Raw genomic sequence first — 25,000 nt, 5'->3', positions numbered from 1 at the left:
AAGAGATTTTTGGGATCAGTGAGTCCTTCAACTCTCCCCCTTTCCATATTTGAATGGGCTGGGTGAGAGTGGTTTTCAGCTGGAATTTCTGGGTTTCCTTTTTTAGTGTTGGAGTCAGGGGTGGTAAGGATGGTGGTGTTAATCATTTCTACTCTTTTGAGGGTGAGGAACTAGAGAGAAAGTCATGTGTTGGGATGTTCTAACTGGGGAGGGAGCCAGAACACAGTGTGGGGCTTGATTGCTGGTAATCAGCAGATCAAGTCTCTGTATGCAATGCTGGCCTCTCTGAATGCTAATAAAGTTTTGCTTTCTTCCTAGGCCGTGTCATTTACAGCTAATGAAGCAGTGAAGGGTTGCAGGAGAGAGAGCCTTGTGCAGGGGATGGTGACATGATGGGGAAGGAAACCTCCTGCACATGGCTTTCACTCTGAATGGCTCCCAGCTGTCACTGTTCTTCTACACTGTCTTCAGAGTATGCCATCCTTCTGCTCTGCAGGGAGAGAATTAGGGAGGCAGAGATAAGATAGCTCAATGCAGTCAGGATAAGTGTGATCCTTTTTGAACTCAGTGTTTGAAAACAGCAGCAGGTTCCTTGGACTGCTTATTGAGATTCCTAGTGGGAATAAGAGCTCAAAGAAGGCTGGTTTGTATGTAAGTGTTGGTAGAACTTACCTGAATTAGCTCAAAAAGTAGTCTTGTGACATTTTTATAAGGTCTTTACTCTGGACTCCAAAGCATGCTGTCCTTTGTGATCATCTTGCCATATTTCCATTTTTAGCACAGTAGATGTGCTTTTGGGCAGCTGCTGGATTTCAGGAGGTAAGGCGTGATTCTCTCTTTGGCTTGGCATAGGCATTTAGATTAATTCTCTGCCTGGAACCCAATTCTTGCGCATCCCGAGTTAGTCTAACTACCTGGCAATAGTCTCTCCAGCTTTTATTCTTCTTCATCCTACCCTGTCTACCTAGGCACTTCAGTCAGGTTTACCACCATTGACAACCTGAGCATTAGCATAGATGACTTTTAAAAACCAGCTAGAGATTAAAAATACCTTTTAATGTCTTAACCTTGCAATGTGTGTGATTTTTCTCTTGTAAGAAAATACTTATTTTTGCTTGGTTAGCAGTATTAATTGCCTGTAATGTAACATAATTCATACTTAAAATATCCTGGAATAATTAACATCCATGTTTAAAACCGTCAAGAAGTTCCGCAGATTGTGTGTTTGAGTGTAGTAGCCTGGTCGTGTGGCCACGACTTTTTCCTCCTAGCTGAGACTCTTGGTTACCTTTTCTTTTTAAAGTTTTTGCATGGCTTGTTCCTGAGTTCACATGATCATTTGAGACTGTAAACCATCAACTTCCTTGAAGTATTGTTCTCCTTTATTTGTACAGCCCCCAAGGCAGTGAGGACCTAATGTGATGGCTGTTTAGATGCTGTCTCTGTAAAAGCTCAGTAATATTCAGAAATGGACCAGGTTCACCATCTGACTTTATGTAAGCTGCTGAACAGTATGTACATAATATTGATAATTACTGATTTAAAATTAGTTTGACTAAGTAATCTGAGGTTTGCTAGCTTTGCTGTGAAAATTGCTTAATTTTGATCACTCCAAAAGCTTCTTTTTTCCCCACTAGCTCCATTTACTGTGCCTGAGGGTACGTGTGGAATTTCAGATGTCTTCAGTGTTCTCAGAAGTTCACATTAGCCAGAAATTTCCAATTGACTCAATATTCCTGAAATTAGGGGGTAGCACTCAAAAAACAGTGAAGGCAGGCAAAATAAGAGCGTTTAAAAACAAATTGGTTAAATAATTCAGTATAGCTAGTTGTATCTGATATCACTGTTAAAAACTTCAGTTTCATGTATAACTTCTTAATTTAGAGGAGTATGAAAATGTAAGTTTACAACCCTTTAGCTTGCTCAACTAGGAGTAATGGTTTTGTTTATTTTGGTTTATTCGTTGTTTTTTTTTTTTGTGTGTTGCTGTTTCATTTTTTCCCCACCCACACTGTTCAGAGGGTAGCTTGCTCTCTTGTGCTGGTTAGAGTTCTTGAGTTCCCATGAGTGCTGGCTACTGGCTTTTGTGTTCCCCACCTATACCCCAGCTCAAGAGGGTTAGAATACTGCCCCCTGCATTTGAGGAAATTGCAGGAGTTGGCACATAGGAATGTGTGGGTTGATCTTCATACTTACATAGCTGCATTCCTGCCTAAGGTGTTTCCCCTGGCTTCTGCTGACAGCAGCATGACTAGAGGAAAGAGCCCTTGGTCTGGTCTGCTATCAAGAGCTGTTCTAGCTTCTTACTGATCCTGTGGTGTGCTGGGTGATAGCGCTAAGGCCTTCTTCCTCCAGGTTCAGCATTGGTTCAGCTTGGTGCCTAGATGAGGGCAGCAGGTATTTTGTAAACGATCCAAGAGAATGAAACATAACATGTTAATTCTTTTGTGGAGGCATTGATTTTTATGCAGAAATATGAAGTTCATCTTGTGTGTTGAAAACAGAGGACAGATTGTACAATTGACATGTCTGATCAATTAGTTGTGAAACATACCATCTTCATTTGCAAATGGATTGTCTTTTATTATTTTTAACTCACTCCCTTGGAAGTGTGTAGAAACTGTAAACCAGCAGGAAGCCAAGTCACTAAAAGCATCCAGAGGAATTTCATTTTGTTTTCATAAATGAATCTACCCACTCACATCTATCTGTGTAAACTAATTACTTTTTTAATTAGGTAGCCTTTTTGATTGCTTATGGAGAGCTGTGGTGAAATTTATCACTAATTATGCTGGGGCAGGAGGAGGCCTCTGGATTATAGGAAGGATGAGAAAATTTTATTTCCTTTTGTTGAAATGGGGAGCAAGTAGTAATTGATATATAAATAATGTGCTTATTTTCCCAATTTCAACCTATTTGGCTTCTGTTAACCTTACTAATTGAGGCTCTTTCTATGCGTCATTTGGTTTCCTTCTATCTAATGTAACATCTACAGTCAGAAAACAAAACTGTTGTAATACTGGAGTTTTCCTTCTTTCTGTTACAAGTAATGTCTATGCTGAGTTGCTCTAGATTTTGGATTTTGCATGAGTTCCAGTGACGTTTGCCCCAGAATACGGCATCCTAGGACATGCTAGCAAGTAATCTACAAAGTTCAAGTGCTGGGTTTTTTTTTTCACTGTGCTTGAAGATGTGTTTAGAAAACTGGGGAAGGTGGCAGTTACACATCTCTTGTGCCATTTTCTCTGAAGCCCTAAGTCCATCACTTGGATATATTGTGAGGTCTTTGTTACATATAATAACCAGCATATAGCCAAGATTGCATATGGAAGAGAACCCAGTAAGTGGTTCTCTTTTCTGTTACCTATTTGTGGTGCCCTTATAAAGAGTGGGTGCTCTGAGACAACAGGTGGGAGGAGGGCTGTTCAGGTGGTTAGGCCATAAGCAGCATGTTTTCTTCTTTTCCTCAAGCTTGTAGTCGTGCTCTGAGTCTGTACTGAGGGTGAAACTTTCAACTGAATTTGGTGCTTCCCTCCTAGTTGCTTCTAGCAGGCCTCACAGTTCACTTCTGGTGCCTTACAAGCCCCATCCCTAAGCTTCCAGCTTCAGTCCAAACTTCTGGCCTCTTATCTTTGCCTGAATGAGTCAGCTGTGCACAAAATACACATCGCTGTCAAATGGGAATTTAACTCATTTTTGGCACTGCATTAGTGGTATTAAGAAATGTAAAGAAAAAGTTGGAAACCAAACAAAAAAAATAATAATTCATTTGGAGTGTAACCTAGACCTTTTGTTCAGGAGAACCATTTCCAGCTTTGAGTTCACTGCATTGTAACGTGCCAGGGAAAATTTGCATTTTTAATTTAAATTTGTTCTTACTGAAATGCAATCTTTTAAACTTTCTCAAATTCATCAGAAACCCTTTGATTTCTAGTCTTGTCCTTTATGATACTGAACAGCCTTGTGTCACCCACATATGAAATACACACACTTCCATTTTCACCTCTTCTGCCATACAGGTCAGCTGAACAGAACTGCACCTTTTGGGGTGGCCAGACCCCAAATTCAATTTTAGTAGTAAATTTTTGGTAACTACCCAGTCTAGGAGGCTGTGCAACCACCTATCCTACTATCCTGCTAATGTGGAAATTCTGAGGACCCTGGTCTATTGGGAATGAGTTGCCAGTTAAGCATTTTCCTTGATCTAAACCCTTCTGCTTGCTTGAGATAAACCAGGAATTTGAATTCTTACTCCCCACGCCCCCAGGAGAATGTTTTGAACCCTGGCGGCTGGGTATTAGGTGGGAATGGTATCAGCCTGGGCTTTTACAGCCAGTTCAGTCAGTGTCAGAGCTGAAGGGTTTCACCAGAGGTGCAGGAGGTGGGTTGCCAAAGCGGTATTGTTCTAAGGAAGCAGAGCAGCCTGGGGGGGCAGGAGGAAGAGGGAGTTGTGTTTGTGAGTTTTAATTTTTTCCTTGTTTTTTAACTGGCAGACCTGGATTCAGGCCTTTATATTAAGCAGGAAAGATTTGAAAACAGGAAGATAAGACTTTACTTTCCTTCTTCTGATTCTTACATTTCCTGCAGGGTAAAAATTCTTGCATAGTTTATTGCCTTTTGTGAGTGTCATTATAAAAGCTCAAACTTTTCCCTTGCCAGAAAGTCAAAATATGACAGTGTTGCAAGTGTTCATAGCACGGGGTATATTCTGATGCTCATAGATCTGCAGAATATCTATTTATGAAATGCGTGTGCTTGGATTCAGTGGCACTATGCTAATTGGCTCTGCAGTCTGCAGTCAGTCCCCTTTTCCTACTGCAAGGTACTTTGGAAGGCTTCTAAGAGGGATGTGCTATACCACCTTTATGCTTTTCTGTAGATTTAACCCAAAATATCTATGTACAGTTAGCTCTTCCCTCCTGTTAAAGGATGGTGAAGTCTTAAGATATACCTTGTCCATTTTTGTAGCTAATTATGTGCCTGCAGGGTAGGCTTTTTCTGTTGGAAGTTAAGTCTTTGTGTCTGTTCCTTCTGGAGATGTGTTTCAGTGGATAAATCTCCTTTTAACTTTGCTGTGTGATCTTAGTGAAATTCAGCTAACTCAACTCAATGAGCAGTGTTTTGGCTGGATAAAAAACAAACTAGAAACATTATTCACTCTCTTCCCTTTTATGCTAGTAAGCTACGGCCAGAAATGACCTGTACATAGTGAAGCTCCTTGTGAAAGTGCTTTCAGACCTTACTGTGCTTTTCCCTCCTCCCCGTACTACAATTTTTAAAAATAAAAAATTTCGATTTTCTTATTTGTGTTGTTGGTTGGTCTTTAGTATAGTGCAGCCAGTTGCAAGAACAGATTTCCGTATTTTAGCAAAGTGGTACCTGTTTGGCTAATGACTAAGAGGGTAAAAGGATGCGGTGGCAGCTGTTTCCTGCTTGTATTTTGGAAGTAACTGACATAAACATTGCACTGTAAGCAGAAGTTCAGAGATGCAAATCCCAGACAGATGCAGTTTAGTTATTGCAGTTAAAGCTGGAAGAATAGCGGTGAGGAAGGGATTTGTGGCTTACTGATGTGCTTATAGAATAGAATCATAGAATAGTTAGGGTTGAAAAGGACCTCAAGATCATCAAGCTCCAACCCCCTGCCATGGGCAGGGACACCTCGGTCTAAACCGTATTACCCAAGGCCTCATCCAGCCTGGCCTTGAACACTGCTAGGGATGAAGCATTCACAACCTCTCTGGACAACCTATTCCAGTGCCTCACCACCCTAACAGGAAACAATTTCCTCCTTACATCCAATCTAAACTTCCCCTGTTTAAGCTTCCTATGGTTTGTGCTGAAGTGTGGATGTTTCTTGGATCCTGTTCTTAACTATCCAACAGCTTTCAGAGAAAGTAAAGTGTGTTTTTTGTGGGTTTTTTCTTTGGTTGTTTGTGGTTTTGGTTTGTTTTGTTGTGCTTTTTTGTTTTGTGGGTTTTTCTGTTTTTTGTTTTGGTTTTGGTTTTTTGTTTTTTTTTTGGGGGGGGGAGTGTTTGAATGTTGTTTTTTTGTTGTTTTTTCCATACCTTGCTCCCAGCACATAAACACCATAAAACAATAACCCAAACCATGGTGCTAATAAATTGCAAAGTTTGATTTTTGTGTAGAATTTTGAGGGACTTTATTTTGTGTTGTATTAGAGGCCTCTCAGGAACATTGGTTTAGAATCATGGTTACTTTTATGACTGTAAGAAACTTACTTTTCAAAGAATCCTTGCTAAATTATCACTAGGCAAGAAAATGCTTTGTATTAATTAAAATCCAGAAAGATAACCGTATCCTGGACTGCAGCAAAAGGAGTGTGGCCAGCAGGTCGAAGGAGGTGATCCTGCCGCTTGGCTCTCATGAGACCCATGAGTATTGTGTACAGTTCTGGTGTTCTCAACATAAGGACATGTTGCTGTTGGAACAAGTCCAGAGGAGAGCCATGGGGATGCTAAGGGGTTTAAACTTTAACTGTAGAAATTAAGGTTAGATAGAAGTTCTTTACTGTGAGGGTGGTGAGGCACTGGAACGGGTTGCCCAGGCAAGTTGTGAATGCTCCATCCCTGGCAGTATTCAAGGCCAGGTTGGACATAGCCTTGGGTGACCTGGTTTAGTGTGAGGTGTCCCTGCCATGGCAGCGGGGTTGGAACTAGATGATCTTAAGGTCATTTCCAACCCAAACTATTCTATGATTCTATGAAAAAAACTTTTGGTAAAATAAGAAAAGCAACCGGCCTGTAAATTAGCCAGTTAGAAAAAATTACCTAAGTGTTGTGGATGTCTTTCAAGTGAAGGAAGCAGGGCAGAGTTTTTACAGTCCTTTGAGTTTTGATTATACAGTGTAACTGAGGACTTAAGAAATACTAATTTCCAGGTGAAGGTACCAACTTTATTCCATAGTTGTATTTGGATGCAGTACATCTTCTGCATCGAAGGGTTAAGAATCTTAATTGTGCAAGGGTAAAACTAAAAGCAGGTAGTAGTGAACAAACGTGTAATCAGAGCAATTATAATTTATTTCCAAATTGTTAATCATAAGTCTACTTTCTTCTTTTCAAATCACCTCTCATTTCTTCAGTCAGGGTGTAACATCTACTGCTGTTCTGCTATAACCTCTCAGTAAAACACTTTGTTCATCTGGTAAATAATCAGGAAAATTCTTAACCTGTTCTGCCATCAAGAGGTGTAACTGAAAGGACAGCACCTCTGTCCAGGGTGTAAAAAATGCAGCATGAAAACTGAGTGATAAATTGTCGTGGTTTAACCCCAGCCAGACAGCCTGTGCACTCACCCCCAGTGAGTGGTGCAGGGCTGGAAGCAATTGAGGCCCACGTCCCCTCCTCCCCCCCCCAGGGGCTGCCCCCCCTTCCCTGCTCCCAGAGGGATGGGGAGGAGAATCAAAAGAATGCAACTCCCATGGGTTGAGATAAGAACAGTCTAGCAACCAATGTACAACACAAATCACCACCGCTACCACCACCACCCCCTGTCCTTCCGGGTAACTCCCAGTTCCCCCCTGGGCATGACGTGCTGTGGTATGGAATACCTCCTTGGTCAGTTTGGGTCAGGTGTCCTGTCTCTGCTTCCTCCCGGCTTCCCCTCCTCCCTGGCAGAGTGTGAGGCTCACAAAGTCCTTGGCCAGACCAAAACATTTTTATCAGCTTTGTTCCCAGCTCAAAAGTCAAAACACAGCACTGCACCAGCTACCAAGAAGGACAAAAATGACTGCTACTGCTAAACCCAGGACATAAATTAACATATATCATTGTATGAAAAGGTAAAGACAGTTTGTCTATTTTAGACTTTGAATGGCATCAGTAATGCCAGTGATGAGGTGGGAAGAGAACAGAGGTTAAAAATGCTTCCCAAGAGAACAGAGGTCAAAAATGGGATTTTTCTCTTTTATGATGGTCTCTATTATCTGCTAATGCAGACTATGAATATCCAAAAAGAGTAAAAGTCCATGCCAAGTGCAAGGTCCTACACGTGGGTTGGAGCAATCCCAGGCACAGCTACAGGCTGGGCAGAGAAGAGATTCAGAGCAGCCCTGCAGAGAAGGACTTGGGGGTGCTGGTCGATGAGAAAATGAACATGAGCCAGCTGCAGTGTGCACTTGCAGCCCAGAAAGCCAACCATGTCCTGGGCTGCATCAAAAGGAGCGTGACCAGCAGGTCAAAGGAGGTGATCCTGCCCCTCTATTCTGCTCTCATGAGACCTCACTTGGAGTATTGTGTGCAGTTCTGGTGTCCTCAACATAAAAAGGACATGGAGCTGTTGGAACAAGTCCAGAGGAGGGCCACGAGGATGATCAGGGGACTGGAGCACCTCCCATATGAAGATGAGCTGAGAAAGTTGGGACTGTTCAGCCTGGAGAAGGCTGCATCCATAGCAGCCTTCCAGTATCTGAAGGGGGCACATAGGGATGCTGGGGATGGACTCTTCATTAGGGACTGCAGTGGTAGGACAAGGGGTAATGGGTTAAAACTTAAACAGGGGAAGTTTAGATTGGATATAAGAAGGAAATTCTTTCCTGTTAGGGTGGTAGGCACTGGAATAGGTTGCCCAGGGAGGTTGTGAATGCTCCATCCCTGGCAGTGTTCAAGGCCAGGTTGGACGAGGCTTTGGGTGATATGGTTTAGAGTGAGGTGTCCCTGCCTATGGCAGGGGGTTGGAACTTGATGATCTTAAGGTCCTTTCCAACCCTAAGTATTCTATGATTCTATGATTCTAAATAATGTTGAGATTAGAAATAATATGATATTACTTGATGTGCTACTACCTTTTGGTTTTCGGGTCTGAGAGGATAGCAACAATTCTGCTGCTTATACTTAGTTTTCTCCATTTTACTTCACTATGGAACCTGGATCCAGTCTAAATGATAATTATTTTTACTGACAAAACATTTATCTTTATGAATAATCTACATCTAGCCACTCACAGCTCTGCTGGAAAAATGCAGTCTACCATGATCTATCACTGGATCAACTGCTCTGCTAGCATGAGTACTGCATGGCTTTGTCAAACAGCCTCCAGGGGCCAGTCCTATGTTACTGCTGGCCTGTCACAATTTTTTGATGTAGTTTTTACAAGTATTGTTCTACTGTCCTCTTAGAAGTTAGACATTTCCAGAGGCATCTGAAAACAAGAGAGCAATCGCTTTCAGGTATGAATTCATCTTGATTTTCATCAGCAAAGCTGGCTATTTTCTATACAACAGAACATGCACAGTCTTTTGGAGAACTTTGTAAAGAGGAAGAAACGGGAGAGTATCATCTTGCTTAGTGCAAGTCAGATGGAGCTAGAAAATAGCTTGGACAGAGAAGTATTAGGGGAAACATGAGAAACCACTCTACACTAGAAACCACTGCACCAAGAAACTTTTCCCTGGAGTCTAGTTTACATGGTAACTCTGCAGTCCCACATGCCTTTAACTCTAAATGCCAACTTAGCCATATCACAATACTACTTTCCTTCAGCCACTATAGGTCATACCTGTTTAGCTGACCTGCATTTCCTGTAGTGCTCAGCAACTGTGCATCAATTCTCTGTGGGTCTGTTTTCCAGAAGTGTGTATTTCTGAATCTTTGAAGAAGAGTAGTTTTTATTTTAAATTCTGCTTTACCCAGCAGACTTGACACCCCCCATTCTCCTTTTTAGCTCAGCATTTATTCACCACATGCCACTCAATGATGGCAACGTATGCATGAAACCATAGTAGTGTCACAAAAAGTTTAACCTCTTAGCACTCTCTAGTACTGGTGTGTGGCCACTTCAAAAGTAGATCATTCTGCAAATATTCAGAAATCTTATGGTGTTGATAATCTGTCAGAGCAGTGTTAAGCGTAATGGAGAAGTACACTTATTACTCCCACTGTTCTTAAGGCACACAAATAGAGGTAATGAAACTGCAGTTTACCCAAACTCAAGCAAATTAACGAAAAATTTTATTAAAAGTATTCAATATAGCACCACACAAAAGGTACACTGTGCTTTGTGTTGCCTTTATGGAATATGCCACAGCACTTTCAAGCTAGAAAAACTAATGTAAAAAGCTTTCTTGTTAAATCAGCAGAGCTTACCTTTTACTATTTAGAGAAGCTATTCTGAAAGAACCACAACTTCCGTATGTAATGGTTTAATGGTCTTCCAGGCAGATTAAGCACTGTTCCCTTACCCATCAGTTCTCTTTCATCTTCCAGGATTTGAGCCTTGTTCAAAAAAAAAAAACTCACTTAAACCAAGATGTTTTCAGGAAAAGCCTTTGGTCCATAACTCTTACCAGCAGATCCAACTGACAACATACTAGTCAGCTGCTAAATTCTGTTTCTTCAAAAAATAACAGAATTTTGATCAATGGTAATGGTGTGAATTTGGCTCTAGGAATCAACGCAAGGCAAATTCAGAAAGATTTGGAATCGCCTCTTAATTGTGTCTTGGGTACAAAGATAAACAAGGAGTACATATCTGATAATATTAGAGATAAACTGCATCACAGAAAAAAGATGGGTGATTTTGAGGGGTCATTTAGTCCCTCTCCTCTTTCAGTACAGATTCTTATACTATAATTGAAATTACTGAAATTATTTCAAATATAAGGTGCTTCTAAAACCCACGGCAGGGGCTTAGAACTAGGTGAATCTTTAAGGTCCCTTCCAAGCCAAACTGTTCTACAATTCTATTTCATTCTAACATATTTATTGGTCCCTCATATTCCTTATAGCCAAACTTTGGTTCTTAGCCTGAACTGGTCAGATTAGATTAGATTCTGTATTTTACTTGTTACACTATTACACTTACATTAAACTGGCTTTTTACTTTTTTTCTTTTTTTTTTTTGTAGTAGAGATCAACTGGAAATATTTATATTTTGTCTGTATATGGAACACACAGATGTTTCAGAACATCCTTTATTTGATGCATCTTGCAGTTAAAGGCCATTTTGCATAAAGGGAACCTTAGCAAGTCAACAACAGTAATAGAGCCATAGTCAAACGAAAGTGTGGAATGGACCCAGTGCTAATGCATATAAAGAAGAGTATTGAAAAACTTTCTAGGCTTCCAGCTTCACTGATGCCAGTATGGAAAGTGCTTCTTTATACTCTTCAGCTTCTTCCAATTCTTTTTCTTTTTCCTGGAATCAAAACCAAAATTACTGAATACTTTGAAAATAACTGACATATTAAATTTAAGAAGGTAAGGGGGCGGGGGGGTGGGGAAGGTAAAAAACAGGCTGGGAGAAGGCTGAAGCACTCCACAACTTTTTTGTCTCAGTCTTCACTGGCAGCCTCTCTTCCCTCACCTCTCAAGTGGACAGACCACAAGACAGGGACTGGGGGAGCAAAGTCCCTCCCACTGTAAGTGAAGGTCAGGTTATTGACCACCTGAAGAATCCAAACCTACATAAGTCCATGGGACCTGACCAGATGCATCTCAGAGTCCCGAGGGAACTGGCTGATGTAGTTGTCACGCCAGTCTCCCTGATACTTGAAAAGTCCTGGCAGCCAGGTGAAGTCCTGGAGACTGGAAAATAGGAAACATTGCACCCATTTTTAAAAGGGTAGAAAAGAAGGAACCTGGGAGCTAGCAACCTGTCAGCCTCACCTCTGTGCCTGCGGAGACCATGAAACAGATCCTCCTAGAAGCCATGCTAAGGCACATGGAGAACAGGAAGGTGATTAAAGACAGCCAGCATGGCTTCATCAAGGGTAGGTCCTGCCTGACCAACCTAGTGGCCTTCTGTGGTGGAGTGACTACATCAGTGGATAAGGCAAAAGCTACAGATATCATCTATGTGGACTTCTGTAAAGCCTTTGACATGCTTCCCACCACATCTTTCTCTTTAAATCGGAGAGGTATGGATTTGATGGAGGAACTGTTTGGTGGATGAGGAATTTGTTGGATAATGGTAACCAGAGGGGTAGTGGTCATCAGCTCAATTTCCAAATGGAGATCAGTGACAGACGGTGTCCCCCAGGAGTCTGTGCGGGGACCAGTACTGTTTAATAGTTCCTGAGTGACACTGTGGGATGAATGCCTCTTCAGCAAGTCTGCAGATGACACCAGACTGAGTGGTGCAGTTGACATGCCTGAGGGAGAGGATGCCATTCAGAAGGACCCGGACAGGCTTGGGGTGTAGGCCCATGTGAACCTCAGAAGGTTCCACAAGGCCAAATGAAAGGTACTGCATGATGTCTGGAGCAACCCTTGGTACCAACATAGGCTGGGGGATGAAGGGATTGATAGCAGCCCTGCAGAGAAGGGCTTGGTGGTATTGGTGGATGAAAAGCTGAACATATGCCTGTGGTCACAGTCCAGAAAGCCAACCATATATCCTGGGCTGCATCAAAAGGTGTGTGGCTAGCGGGTTGAGGGAGGTGATAGCCCACCTTGAATATTGTGTTCAGCTCTGGAGTCCTCAGCACAGGAAAGAAACGGACCTGTTGGAGTGGGTCCAGAGGAGAGCCACAAAGATGACCAGAGAGATGGAATGCATCTGCTATGAGGACAGGCTAAGACAGTTAAAAGTTGCTCAGCCTGGAAAACAGAAAGCTCAGGGAGACCTTAGAGCAGCCTTTTGATATTTAAAGGGGGCTTACAAGAAAGATGGGGAGAGAATTTTTAATAGGGCCTGTTGCATAGTACACGGGGTAATGGTTTTAAACTAAAGAAGGGTAGACCCAGACTATATATAGAGAAGACATTTTTTACAGTGGGGATGGTGAAAACTGGAACAGGTTACCCAGAGAGGTGGTAGGTGCCCCATCCTGGAAACATTCTAGGTTAGGTTGAGCGGGGCTCTGACCAGCCTGATCTAGCGGAAGATGTTCCTGCACATGATGGGGGGTTGTAACTAGATGATCTTTAGAGGCTCCTTCCAAACTATAACCCAAACTATTCTATGATTCTATGAAAGAAGGAATTTATCATTATTGAAAACACTAGTTCTGTATGACTAGCTTATTTCTTTGGTCTTACTTAAGGTTCAGGATAATGACTGTCATATGCAAGTAGACTTGCATACCTTTATTCTGTTAAATATTTAAGCCCAAGGACAGCATAACTGGAATCAGTAACAAGAGACCTCAGAATAAGAGTACTGTTAGGAAAAAGCTTAAGCAGATTGACAAATGAAAAAATATACCACTAGAAAGCTGATTTTAATAAAACTGTTGAAGGTAGGTAAGCACAGAAAGCAATTCTTGAGGACTTTCAAATTCTTAACAGTAACTACTCCATTCCTTGCTTTAAGTTTGTACAGCACATGCTGTATGGATCAACAGCACCACTTCTGCATGATGCTGAAATCGAGACCAGTTAACCCTTAAGTAAGTAGTTCAATGACTAGTACAGGCATACTACCTGAGGGTAAGACACCTTAAGTTTTCCTTTGAGAAGAGACCTGCATTTCAGCCATCAAACGTGTCTGGGGCTTAATTTAGGGTATGTATTTTTAGCCTCACAGTAGCATTTACATGTATAGCTGAATTCTTGATGAGAAAGCAGCTTTATAAAATAAGCACAATGATGTCTAAACTTAGTAAAATTTTAGTGACGCAATTTGTACAAGAAACTGTTTATTCCTGCAGGTGTTATATCTTAAAAATGTGGCAGTAGTGCTCACCTCACTAACAAAATGTGAAGCAGTACTTGGCAAGGACTTTGATGTCTTGTTTCTTATCCATAGCACAATAAAAGTACTTTCAATGTTTCGGTTCACTAGAAGCATATTATGTACATCTACTTATTTAGAAAACTACCTAAAGTAGGCAAACTGTTTTTTCTGATCATGTAACTAGTACAGAAATTTAGAGTCCATTCTAGCAGTTCAATATGTAAGAGTATGTTGAGTGTACATTCCATTAAAGACAGCTTCTAAAATTCTAACACACACAGGTTTTACAGACTGAAGACCAAGTCTCCAAAGACAGTTATCTAAAATGAAATATTGGTATGTTATAGGATACTAGTCTTGGGACCTATAAAAAGTAATTCTTCAGTCCTAATTTGCTGCAGTTGCACTGCAGATAAACATGTTTGTCCAAGTCCATCAAGGAAGGGTAGCATTTCTTGATCAGTGGGTCATGGTGCCGTACTTACTAGTAGCTGAGTAAGATCTGCATGTGCAGCTTCTAATCTGCGCTGGCAGTCTGGAATCATCATCTGCGACTCTTGTAAGAGCTCGATCTGTGAAAATCAGAAACCAATGAGATAAGAATGTATTCCAGATAAGAACATTTATTTTTTAAGGTAAGTCTTTACTCTGAAAAAAATCACTCTAGTCATCATCTAGGAATTCAGAACAGTTGTACCTATTTCCAGAACAGGCTTTTTTATTAAAAGACACTCAGCATAATTGCTTAAAACTCTGTTAATTTATAGGACACTTCCTTTTACTTTGTGCTTAATTAAATATAAGGTATTAAGTGTGAAAGACTATTTAGAATATTTTTTCTCTTGGGGAAAAAAAAAAAAAGTACTGCCTGGTAAACTTTCTGTACAGCATTTGTTAAAAAAGGCTATTTAAAATGAACTTTCTCCTGCTGTCATGAAGCAGCTTCATCTAAAATGGGATCAGCTGGTTATATAAATATCTCCTGCATCTTTTGGGTAATAAAGAAAAACAGTGTTCAGATAATACCACATAGAGATAATTACTGCATGAAAAAAGTTATTGAGTTATTGATCACATTGTGTGCACACTGCAGGAGGCTCTGACTGAAAGACAAAGGTAAAGAAAAATGAAAAGCAAAGACCAGCAGGCTCATATTTTTGATGCTTATCATGCATAAAAAGTTATTACTTATCCTTGTGCTTCATTTTAGGAGAAAGATTATTCTCACCATGCACTTTGAACAAAATTACTAAACTGGCACCCCACTGAATCTGAAAATCCTGCCTCTTCCTAGAGAAAACAACTTCAGATTTAAACAAGGGCACATCTATTTCATGGAACATTTCTGGATCCGAAATCAAACCACTAAGAAGAAAAGGTGTGCAGAGTTGTTCAGTAACATTAAATCTGTTTAAAAATGAAAAATCTGTTAGATATTTAAATATGAACGCTCTTCTGCATCCAGGATAACCTGCAACAGAAGGCATTCCCTTTAAATGGCTTACTTCATTCTGTCATTACTATGTTGTACTCTCCTTTCAGTATTAATGCATATAGGAAGGCCCTCTGTAGCAAGACATTATCACCATAGTTTTAGTGTCATATATTTCTTAGTTCAAGTACTTTTTAAGAGAAAGGGTTTAAAAACTTTGTAATTTTCTTTCAGAGAATCTAGGGTAAAACCTGTCTGATGATGCAAAGATGGGTGACAAATGTTAAAAAAAAACAACAAAACCAACAAAAAAACCACACAAAGTTCTAGGTCTTGTTGGTATTATCACTTTTCTTTTACCCATTCATTGTTGGACTATTAAAAGTAAGACTAGCAACTCTGCACATTACACTTTCAGCAATGAAGGAGTAAATAAAAGTTTTTAACTTCCACAGAATGAGGTGTACGGTAAGCTGCTTGAGATGATGCCTTCTGCTTTATGTAGTAAAAATGTGTTCTATAAAGAATACCCACACAAGTGGGAGACAACCCTCTAGATGTAATGCCTCAGTATTTCAAAAGAGCTTTCTCTGCAGTTCTTCTCAGGTGAGGGCTAATCTTGTTTCTCCTACAGCAGATCACTTTAGGACATAAAAGGCATGAAGTCTGGAAACCAAAATACACTTACACCTGCCTAGATAAAAAGGAAAACAGCCTTTAGAAAACAAGGGGAAAAAAGTTCACAGTAATGATCTTCCATCATCTAGTCTCTTTCAGATGATACATGAGGCAATAGAACCAACATTTGAAGGCATTTTTAATACCAGATATATGTTAGGAATATAATTCTGTACTTAGTACAGAAACTTCCAAGTTGCTAGCTTTAAAGGAAGGAAACCTTACTTGTTAAGGATGCTGTTTAAATAGATACATGGGAGCATTAGACTCTTCATAAGCATTTCCACTGCCTCTTTACCTAACCAAATAGAGCTGAAGTTCAGATTATTAAACAAAGACTATCTCTTTAAATAATATGAAAATAATCAGACTGAAAGTGAAACTGTATGTTTCATCTAACCTTATTGTACTTGATTGGTGAGAGGAATGAACTTTTGTTTGTACCAGTCAGGTGGGGGCAGAAAGAAGGAAAAATGTAAAAAGCCAACTGAGCTAACTGGAATATTTATCTGAGACGAGAATAAACAGACATTTTAAAATAGACATTTTAAATTGAAAAAGTTACAGAACATTACTCTGTTTCTTTCAGAGAGCACTTCTCCAGTAACAAAATTAGCAACAAATTATCATCTTCTACAGTAATTTTCCAAAACAACATACATTGGTTTCAAGTGTATTTAACTGTTTCAGGAGACACTTCACCTTTCACTCAACAAAGCAAGAGAACTACTGCTATTTTCACCGATATTTGTAAAAAAACTTTGTTAGCAAGATGTACTTTATGTACTCCTATATACACTTAGTCATGCAGATACTAAATTCTGTTAGGTCCATTGGATACTTAATTCATTAGGAGATGACATCCTCAAGGAGTAATTTGTAACTGTAGGATAACTTTAAAAAAGTAAAAAATTATCAGTAAAAGTGCTGGCAGTTAACAAACAGTGAATCTACAATGCCACTGAGAGGAAACAAGGAGTAGGTACTTCAGGCTTTTCTTGCATTCAGCAGCTTAAAAACATTAGCTGGGAAAGGATGTTTATTTATGTATGAAACACCTCAACAACCACAGAAATACAGAAAACTACTGGTTCCTATCATTAGTCTGCAGTCTTAAGTGATTACAGTGTGAAAAGTTTCTATTACAGGTAAAGTCTTTATACACTGATAATCACTACAACTGTGTAGAAACTAAGTCTTCATTATGAAAACCCCACAGAGATACAATTGCACAACTTACTGCTACCAGTCAGGGTTCTTCGTGACCCTCCACAGAAGATTATGCAGAATTACACCTAGTGGAATATATCAAAAGTCTCAACATTTTTTCATAATTTCTTTAAACTTGATAGATTTTGTATCAGATACTTATTTTTAAATAAGATTATTTTCAATTTAGTATTTCATTAAAGTACTTAATAAACCTTTTTCCTACAAGTCTTCTAGTTGAAGATAGGTGTGATTTTGAAATAGGAAAGTTTTTATTTCATAGCCTATTTTTCCCCAAATACTGCTCTTCAATTTTTATGGTATTTTTTTACCATTTTGCTTCAAATTAAGTTCTAAATTTCTCATCTGCCTTAATAGATAAAAAAGACAATAGCAGAGTGATGTTTAGGTTGTTGTTGGTTTGTTGTTTGTTATTGTGGTATTTTTTCACATAAGCTGTGATGGAAACAAAAGGGCTTCCTTGCCTCAAAATGCTAGAGATTATTTCACTCTGATACACAACATACCACAAGTACCTCTCACCCAGCTCAGGTTCAGCTGAAGTACATGAACTGCAACTCGCAAACAGTGCACATACAACCTGTGCCCAGGACAATGGCAATATAGGGATATTACAGGTGAAAAGCAGGTGCTGACCCCTCAGGGATATGGCACAATGCTCAGTGACTTAAAGGTCTGCCTTTATTGAAAGCATAGTGTTACCATGGTGGGAGCCATGGGACACTGATGCTAATCAAAATGGGGAATGCAGCAGAGCGCTGCTTGGGGGTGAAGCTCAAAGGAAAGAACTGCAGGGGTGAACAGTAAAACATGCACTGATTAACCTGTCATACACATACTGTTTTGCTCTCCAGTGAACTTGCTGAGGTATGGCAGGTGCCACTGTCCAAATTCCAACCCACCATCATGCTGGTGCCCATACAAAGGTGGGAGCAGATGAGGTGGGAAGCAACATATCCTGGTTTACCATAACAATGAGGAAAAAACAGGCCTGGGACTCTGCATATTCAGATGTGAGGAAGAGAACTATCCTGGGTTACCATAACAGTCTTCTCATGCCCTACAATAGGTTCTTCAAGTAATAATCTTGGACAGTGAATACCAGCACTGTGATAAAACTGTTCTTTATGTTTCTCTGATGTTGAATCTGCTCCTTGTTAAGTAAGTCTTTCTGTACTGTGTTAACAACTTCCAACTACCCCAGCTGGTCACTACCTCTGCTGAAGACCATTGGAATTCACAGGAACAACAAGCTGCCCCCACTGCATAAGGAGTTATGAGAAAAATACTTAGTCAAACTCAACTCTTGTTCTACAAAGGGACTGATCCCTCTGTACAGGCCAGATACAACCTGAAGTCTACATATGCTGTAGGGACAGCAATATTAATTTTAAAGTACAATTTTCCATAGTCACTTGTGTACTGTTAAACCATATGTTCTACTGCACAGTTGTAGCTAGTAAGCTAAATAAAAATATTATTACATTAAAAGGTAAGCATCTCTCCTTCAACCCTGGATTGATTAGGATGTACATACTTGATTTAGCCGATACCTCATTTTTTCATTACTGAAAGAAAGACTACAACCATATTTTTAAATACATACAGTTATTCAGATTAGGAATTATTAACTAAAAGCAATTCTTAAAACGTGTAACTACAGGTTTTTTTTTTTTCCTGAAGAACATCTCAAAGTATTAACCCTACTCAAAATACGGTTCTGATCAAGCTCTCCTGTTAATATGTAATTTTCTTAGTGTAACAGATCTGATTCTATAAAAAGCGTGTGCATTCTTTCTGAGCCTACACATTTTTCATAACCTAAAGTATTACCAAATTCCAGAATGAAAAGTGCGCTAAAAGAACAAGAACTGAAGGTGTCATTGGGGGAACTGATTGCTTTCAAAGTGGATCAGGCAATTTCTGAATGAATCGAGACTGTTCTCCGTGAAGGCTTTTGTCATTGGTCTCTGAGAATACCTTCAGGTACTGTGTAACATTTCATTTCACAGAAGAAGTTCACAGCCTCTGCTGGTTTTGACTTTGATGATATCTTGCAGGTCACTGCAGAAATACCACAGTGCAGTCAAATAATCTGATAAATGTGGGACACTAAAAATGAGAATTGCATTCATTAGTTCTTGTTAGCATCAGCGGACTTTCAGAAAGGCTACTGTTCAGTAGGACCTTGGTGTCTCAGACCATGGTGAGGCAGAATAACAGCTAAGCTCTATAAATACAATTCTTTATTTGTATACAAATTCTCTATTTGCATTTCTTTCCTATAGCATAACAAAAGCAAGGCTAGTCATACACACATGAACTGAAATCTGAACTTACTAAAAAAAGTTGCTTTAGCTTGTTCTAAAAGGTCTTTCTCCTCTCTTTTTTATTTTTATATTTGAGTATACTGAAATCTACTTTTCCATTGTTTAAAAATGAAGATTGGAAAACAGCAGGTTACATTTTATAATGCATAATAGTAAAAAAAAAAGTTAAAATAATCTTAATTTACAGTTTCAGTTTCTCTGAAGACTTAAGAGAAAACATCTGGGAAATGCGTGGAAAAAGACCCAATCATAGTCAAAAGATTTAGTTGAAAGAATATAAAGGCCACAGTTAAGCACACATGTGTCACTCTTCAGTAAAGAATAAACACAAATCTCCCAAACCCAAGCATTCTCCCAGTTAGAAGGAAACTTGCCACTCTTTCCAAAAGGCCATATAACAACCATCTGCAAACACTATCCTGTGTGGGAAACCTTCCAAGAACACTTTAGTCGTTTAGCCATATTGTAATAGGGACATCAAAATGTACTCTTGAACAGATTAAACTATAGCATATACCTTGCTAGTTGGAAACTTCACCACAAACTCTAGCATATGGTAGGAGCAGTTGCATACCCATTGCTCTCTCTTTTAGGTCTGTGATTTAACCAAAGGGACACTAGTATACTCACTCAGGAGTTGAAATGTTTCATGTTCATATTAATTATCAAGCAGTCTCACGTCATTGTAACATTTGGACTTGCCAGCAAGCAAGCACTTAGTTTACCTAAATGCCAGACCACGTATTTATGGCCTCATACACGCTGTTAGTGAGTAACAGCCATCCTGAAACCGTAATCCATAAGGTCTCCTTATAGTTTAATAGTTCTGGCATACAGGAAGTTTCTACAAATGCTTACTATGACTTTTATAATTGACAGAATTTTAGTCTAGTACTTATATAACAGGAGTCTGGAAAAAGGTACATTATTTTATTTAAAGATGACTATTGTTAAATGAAAGCAAAGAAGTATTTTATAAAACAAGTTTTAGGATATTTTACCTGCTTTTTAATTCCATAATCATCAGCTGCTTCAGCTTTCATTTTTTTAATCTTTTCTTCTTGCTGTTTTACTTCATTTTCATACATAACTTTTTCTTTTGCCAACCTGCAATTAAATCAATTGATTGTGTTAATCTGGTTATATTACAGTCATAACTTACACTATTGATAACACAATTCTGAAAGTTGTAGACCTATAACATAATGCACAGTTCTACTAAATAAATAATAAAAAAAAGATTCTTAACCACTGAAAAAAACTGCATCTAGGAAATGCTAAGTTTAGCTGTGATACATAATGATGCTTATGAGGATAATTTAAATTAAAAGTATTTTTAATGATTCTGTGTAGACTTATCCATATTGAATATCCTTAGAAAGCTATATACTGGTACTTAATTTCAAATACATAACAGAAACAGCTAAGATGCCTTGTAGATTAGATAAGTGCTAACAAAGGCAGTAGTATAGAGAAGAAAGCAATCTATCTCAGAAGAGTCCTCACATCACAGGTAGCCAAAATAAACAATATGAAATGTCTGCAAAGAAAACACTATTATCATCAGCTATTAGATCAGCACTTGCTAGACCTTCTCAGTATCATCCAGGTTCTGACAGTTTCGCAAGTGTCCTATATTGTTCCAGTCATCTGGTGTTTCGTCTTTCATATTCACTACTAAATAGCACCACTACTAAATAATACCACTACACTGTCATTATTAGACAAATGACAGACATCCTTCTTAGTAGTAACACTGAAAAAGTTATCATGTGTAACTGAAAAGAAAAAGCCCTTTTAGGTTCAAAAACTGTGATCCCAGAACATTTTTCTCCTGATTACTACATTTCATGCCATTAAGTGCATTACTTCCCATACTAGTTTTCATACAAAACAATGAAAAGTAAAATTCCAAAATTACATAGTAGCCTCAATCTTGTGTTCCTTTGAATAATTTCTCCATTTACCTTGATGCTGATTTGGGGGTTACAGACAAAATAACAGTTCTGTAATTTCAATCATAACCATTTTGTTTTGCCTGTCTTTCAAAGGACTAGAGTCCATCTTTAAATCCTAATAATGGACCCCTACTTCAGAACAGAATGCTTTTTTTTGCTAACAAGCAAAATTAAATGTCGAGAGCAATGTAAATACTTCTGAAAGTCAGAAGGAAATACTAAGGTGAAGTCTAGTCTAATGCCTTACAGTAATTTTTACACTGCAATCCATTATCAAACTTTATTATTGCTTGTTAGAATCATAGAATCACAGAATAGTTAGGGTTGCAAAGGACCTTAAGATCATCTAGTTCCACGCCCCTGCCATGGGCACGGACACCTCACACTAAAACATCTCACATAAGGCTCTGTCCAACCTGGCCTTGAACACTGCCAGGGATGGAGCATTCACAACCTCCCTGGGCAACCCATTCCAGTGCCTCACCACCCTCTACAGTAAAGAGCTTCTTCCTTATATTCAACCTAAGCTTCCCCTGTTTAAGATTTAACCCGTTACCCCTTGTCCTATCACTACAGGCCTTAAAGAAGAGTTCCCCCTCATCATCCTTATAGATCCCCTTCAGATACTGGAAGACTGCTATGAGGTCTCCACGCAGCCTTCTCTTCTCCAGGCTGAACAGACCCAACTTTCTCAGCCTGTCTTCATATGAGAGGTGCTCCAGTCCCCTGATCATCCTCGTGGCCCTCCTCTGGACTTGTTCCAACAGCTCCATGGCCTTTTTATGCTGAGGACACCAGAACTGCACACAATACTCCAACTGAGGTCTCACAAGAGCAGAGTAGAAGGGCAGGATCACCTCCTTCGACCTGCTGGTCACGCTCCTTTTGATGCGGCCCAGGATATGGTTGGCTTTCTGGGCTGTGAGCACACACTTGAGCTGGTTCATGTTAAGTTTCTCATTGACCAACACCCCCAAGTCCTTCTCCACAGGGCTGCTCTGAATCTTTTCTCTGCACAACCTGTAGCTGTGCCTACCCATGTGTAGGACCTTGCACCTGGCATGGTTAAACTTCATGAGGCTGGCATCAGCCCACCTCACAAGCATGTCAAGTTCCCTCTGGATGGCATTCCTTCCCTCCAGTGAATCAACCGAACCACACAGCTTGGTGTCGTCGGCAAGCTTGCTGAGGGCGCACTCAATCCCACTGTCCATGTCAGCAACAGAGATGTTGAACACCACCAGTCCCAATACCTATCCCTGAAAGACACCAGTCGCTACTGGTCTCCAGCTGGACATTGAGCCATTGACCACAACTCTTTGTGTGCGGCCATCCAGCCAGTTCTTTATCCACCGCATGGTCCATCTATCAAATTGATGTCTCTCCAATTTAGTGACAAGGATATCATGCGGGATGGCATCAAATGCAATTGTTACTTCAATTTTGCTGTTGCATCTTCCACTTTATTGCTTATGTTCATTAGGTAAACACTGGATCACATAATGCTAGATCTGAACCAAAACATCCTCCTGGATCTTGGGAAATACAAAGTAATTTCTGATCAGTTAATTCAAGACCAAACTAAACACTGATATGCTACTGCAAACCTGAGAGCATGCCAAAGAAAATGTTTCCCCAAACAAGAATAAGCATCAGATCAGCCCATGTAAGATTGTTTAAGGAGGACTTAACAGCCAAAATGAACATAATTAAATCCAAGAAGCAAAACATATATTATACAAATGAAAACAGAATAAATAAAGGCCTAGCAGACAGAGCTTCATGGTCATGTTAGTGCACTAGAACAAATTAACTCTTAATTTTATTTATTAGAATTTCTAGTGCTGAGGATGGGCAGAATGGTATTGGGGTGACAAGAACCTTTTAGGAAGTGAAGCTGCTATAAAAGCATCACTGCAGTAGTACCTCGAGAAAAATTCCAAAGAGCATGTACTGATATTGCAACAGCAGGAACCTTCCCTGCTTTTGTTAGGGCTTACATCAATCAAAAAAGTTTCTGCTAATATAGCCTTAAGCTATGGCTCCACAACAGATGACACAAGTTAGGCTGTGACAACATGCACCTGAACTCATCTCAACGCTCATGGAGTCACACCATCAGAGAGGGCCTTCAGCCTTACAAAGAGCCTTTAAGCAGCATACAGAGCATGTACTGTAGGTATCAACAAGGCCAGTTTCTACAAATCAGCCAAGTACTGGCTTTGAGAACAGTACTAGGGAAAGACAACCTAATTACTAATAATAAAGACACTAAATCAGCGGCTGTAATTTCAGCTACTGGAACTAGCTCCAGCATTAGCATCAGCAAATATTGATTTAATAGAGGATGAGTTAATTGTTTGATCAAGGTTACTTGATTTAATTCCAGATAGTATTACTTGGTTTGCTATTTTTAGGTTCCAAAAAAGTTAATTTTAATCAACCCATGAGACACATGATTTTTTTTTTTTTTTTAATGAGAACAGCAAATTCCCTTGAAGATCAGGGAAAGATAGGATTAAATGCAGCTTTTATGTCAATTTGCATACTGAAGTGTGCATGCCGCTGGAACTGAAGGCAACTTACAGTCACTAAACCCATCATTTTTAATTATTTTATTTCTTAGCTAAAAAAAAAAAAAAGCACAACGTTTATCATTACTTGTGTTTTCACATTATATTTTGATATTTTCGCGTTGCTCTATGCACACTAACTTTTAAAACTGATTGCTATTCAATTTTCCTTACTCTTACCAAACAGGAAAGGACCGCATGTTCTAGCCTTGGTCAGAACATAATTTAACTTATGCCATATTTCTCATATTTTAATACTTAAGAATTGCATCCATATTTATCTACCTATTTCTAGTTCTGTAGTAATTGTACATTTCAGAAGCAGAACTTGAAACATTCTACTTTCAAAAAGGAAACACATGACACCTGAAATATGAGACAATTTTACGTGAAAATTTTCCACTGAGCTTTTCTCCGTAATCAAAATTATCCAATTTAATGTTCCATTTATCATCCGTAAGATTGGGATGCTGATGTTTAATGCTATCAAGTTTTGATTTGAAAACATTTCCTGTATTAGATTCTTTGTCTAGATGTCATGAAGGCATTTCTACTGAATATGTAGCCTGGGGAGATACTGAATTAAATCAGTAACTTGCTTTCAAAAGAAGTGGAATTTCATAATGCAGTAATACTACCCCTTAATCACCACCTGAAAATTTCAGCAGAATTCTGCACAAAAAATATCAACATCAGTTTGTTCCCCCCTTCTTCATTGACCCTTTATCTACCTAGAAACAAGATTTGGGGGGTTTTGTTTGTTTGTTTAGGGTTTTTTTTGGGGGGGGTGGAGTGGTGGTGGCTGATTTTCCTTGTTTTAAAATCTGTTGCATTTGAAGTACACAAGTCATTTATAGATGAAAAAAACCTGCAACCATACAAACCACTACAGGCGTTAACTTTAGTAGACATTCTACAGTGTCATAAGAAACATAAGCTTAATAACTTTAACTGAAAGAATCCAGAATAAAAGGAATCAATGTAATTAGTTCCTATCATAATTATACTTGCATATGACATATGTACATACATAACTTGTATATTACACATATATACTTGTATATGTGCAATAAGCTTTTATTCTACAATAGACAGTTCCTTAAAAAAAAATCTTTGTATTTTTAAACAATCTGTCACCTGGTACCCATCTGAAACCCTATG

At 39.2% G+C, this 25,000-nt stretch overlaps 1 protein-coding gene across 1 annotated transcript in view; it reads right to left on the bottom strand.

Moving 5' to 3' along the window:
- Positions 1-9,949: 9,949 nt before the first annotated feature.
- Positions 9,950-25,000, bottom strand: part of TBCA (tubulin folding cofactor A) — a 30,935-nt gene continuing 15,884 nt past the window's right edge. Inside the window, exons 2-4 of the mRNA XM_061344273.1 lie at positions 20,310-20,415; positions 14,124-14,210; positions 9,950-11,157 (exon numbers count right to left, since the gene is read on the bottom strand). Coding sequence (XP_061200257.1) covers positions 11,077-11,157; positions 14,124-14,210; positions 20,310-20,415 — 274 coding nt within the window. The 3' untranslated portion in view covers positions 9,950-11,076. The remainder of the gene's footprint in view (positions 11,158-14,123; positions 14,211-20,309; positions 20,416-25,000) is intronic.

Source organism: Neopsephotus bourkii, unplaced genomic scaffold (genome assembly GCF_033783945.1).
Source record: "Neopsephotus bourkii isolate Nb327-2 ecotype Australia unplaced genomic scaffold, CSIRO-AGI_Nbou_v1 NB_205, whole genome shotgun sequence".
NCBI classification, from domain to species: domain Eukaryota; kingdom Metazoa; phylum Chordata; class Aves; order Psittaciformes; family Psittacidae; genus Neopsephotus; species Neopsephotus bourkii.
This window is presented reverse-complemented; position numbering and strand designations above follow the sequence as displayed.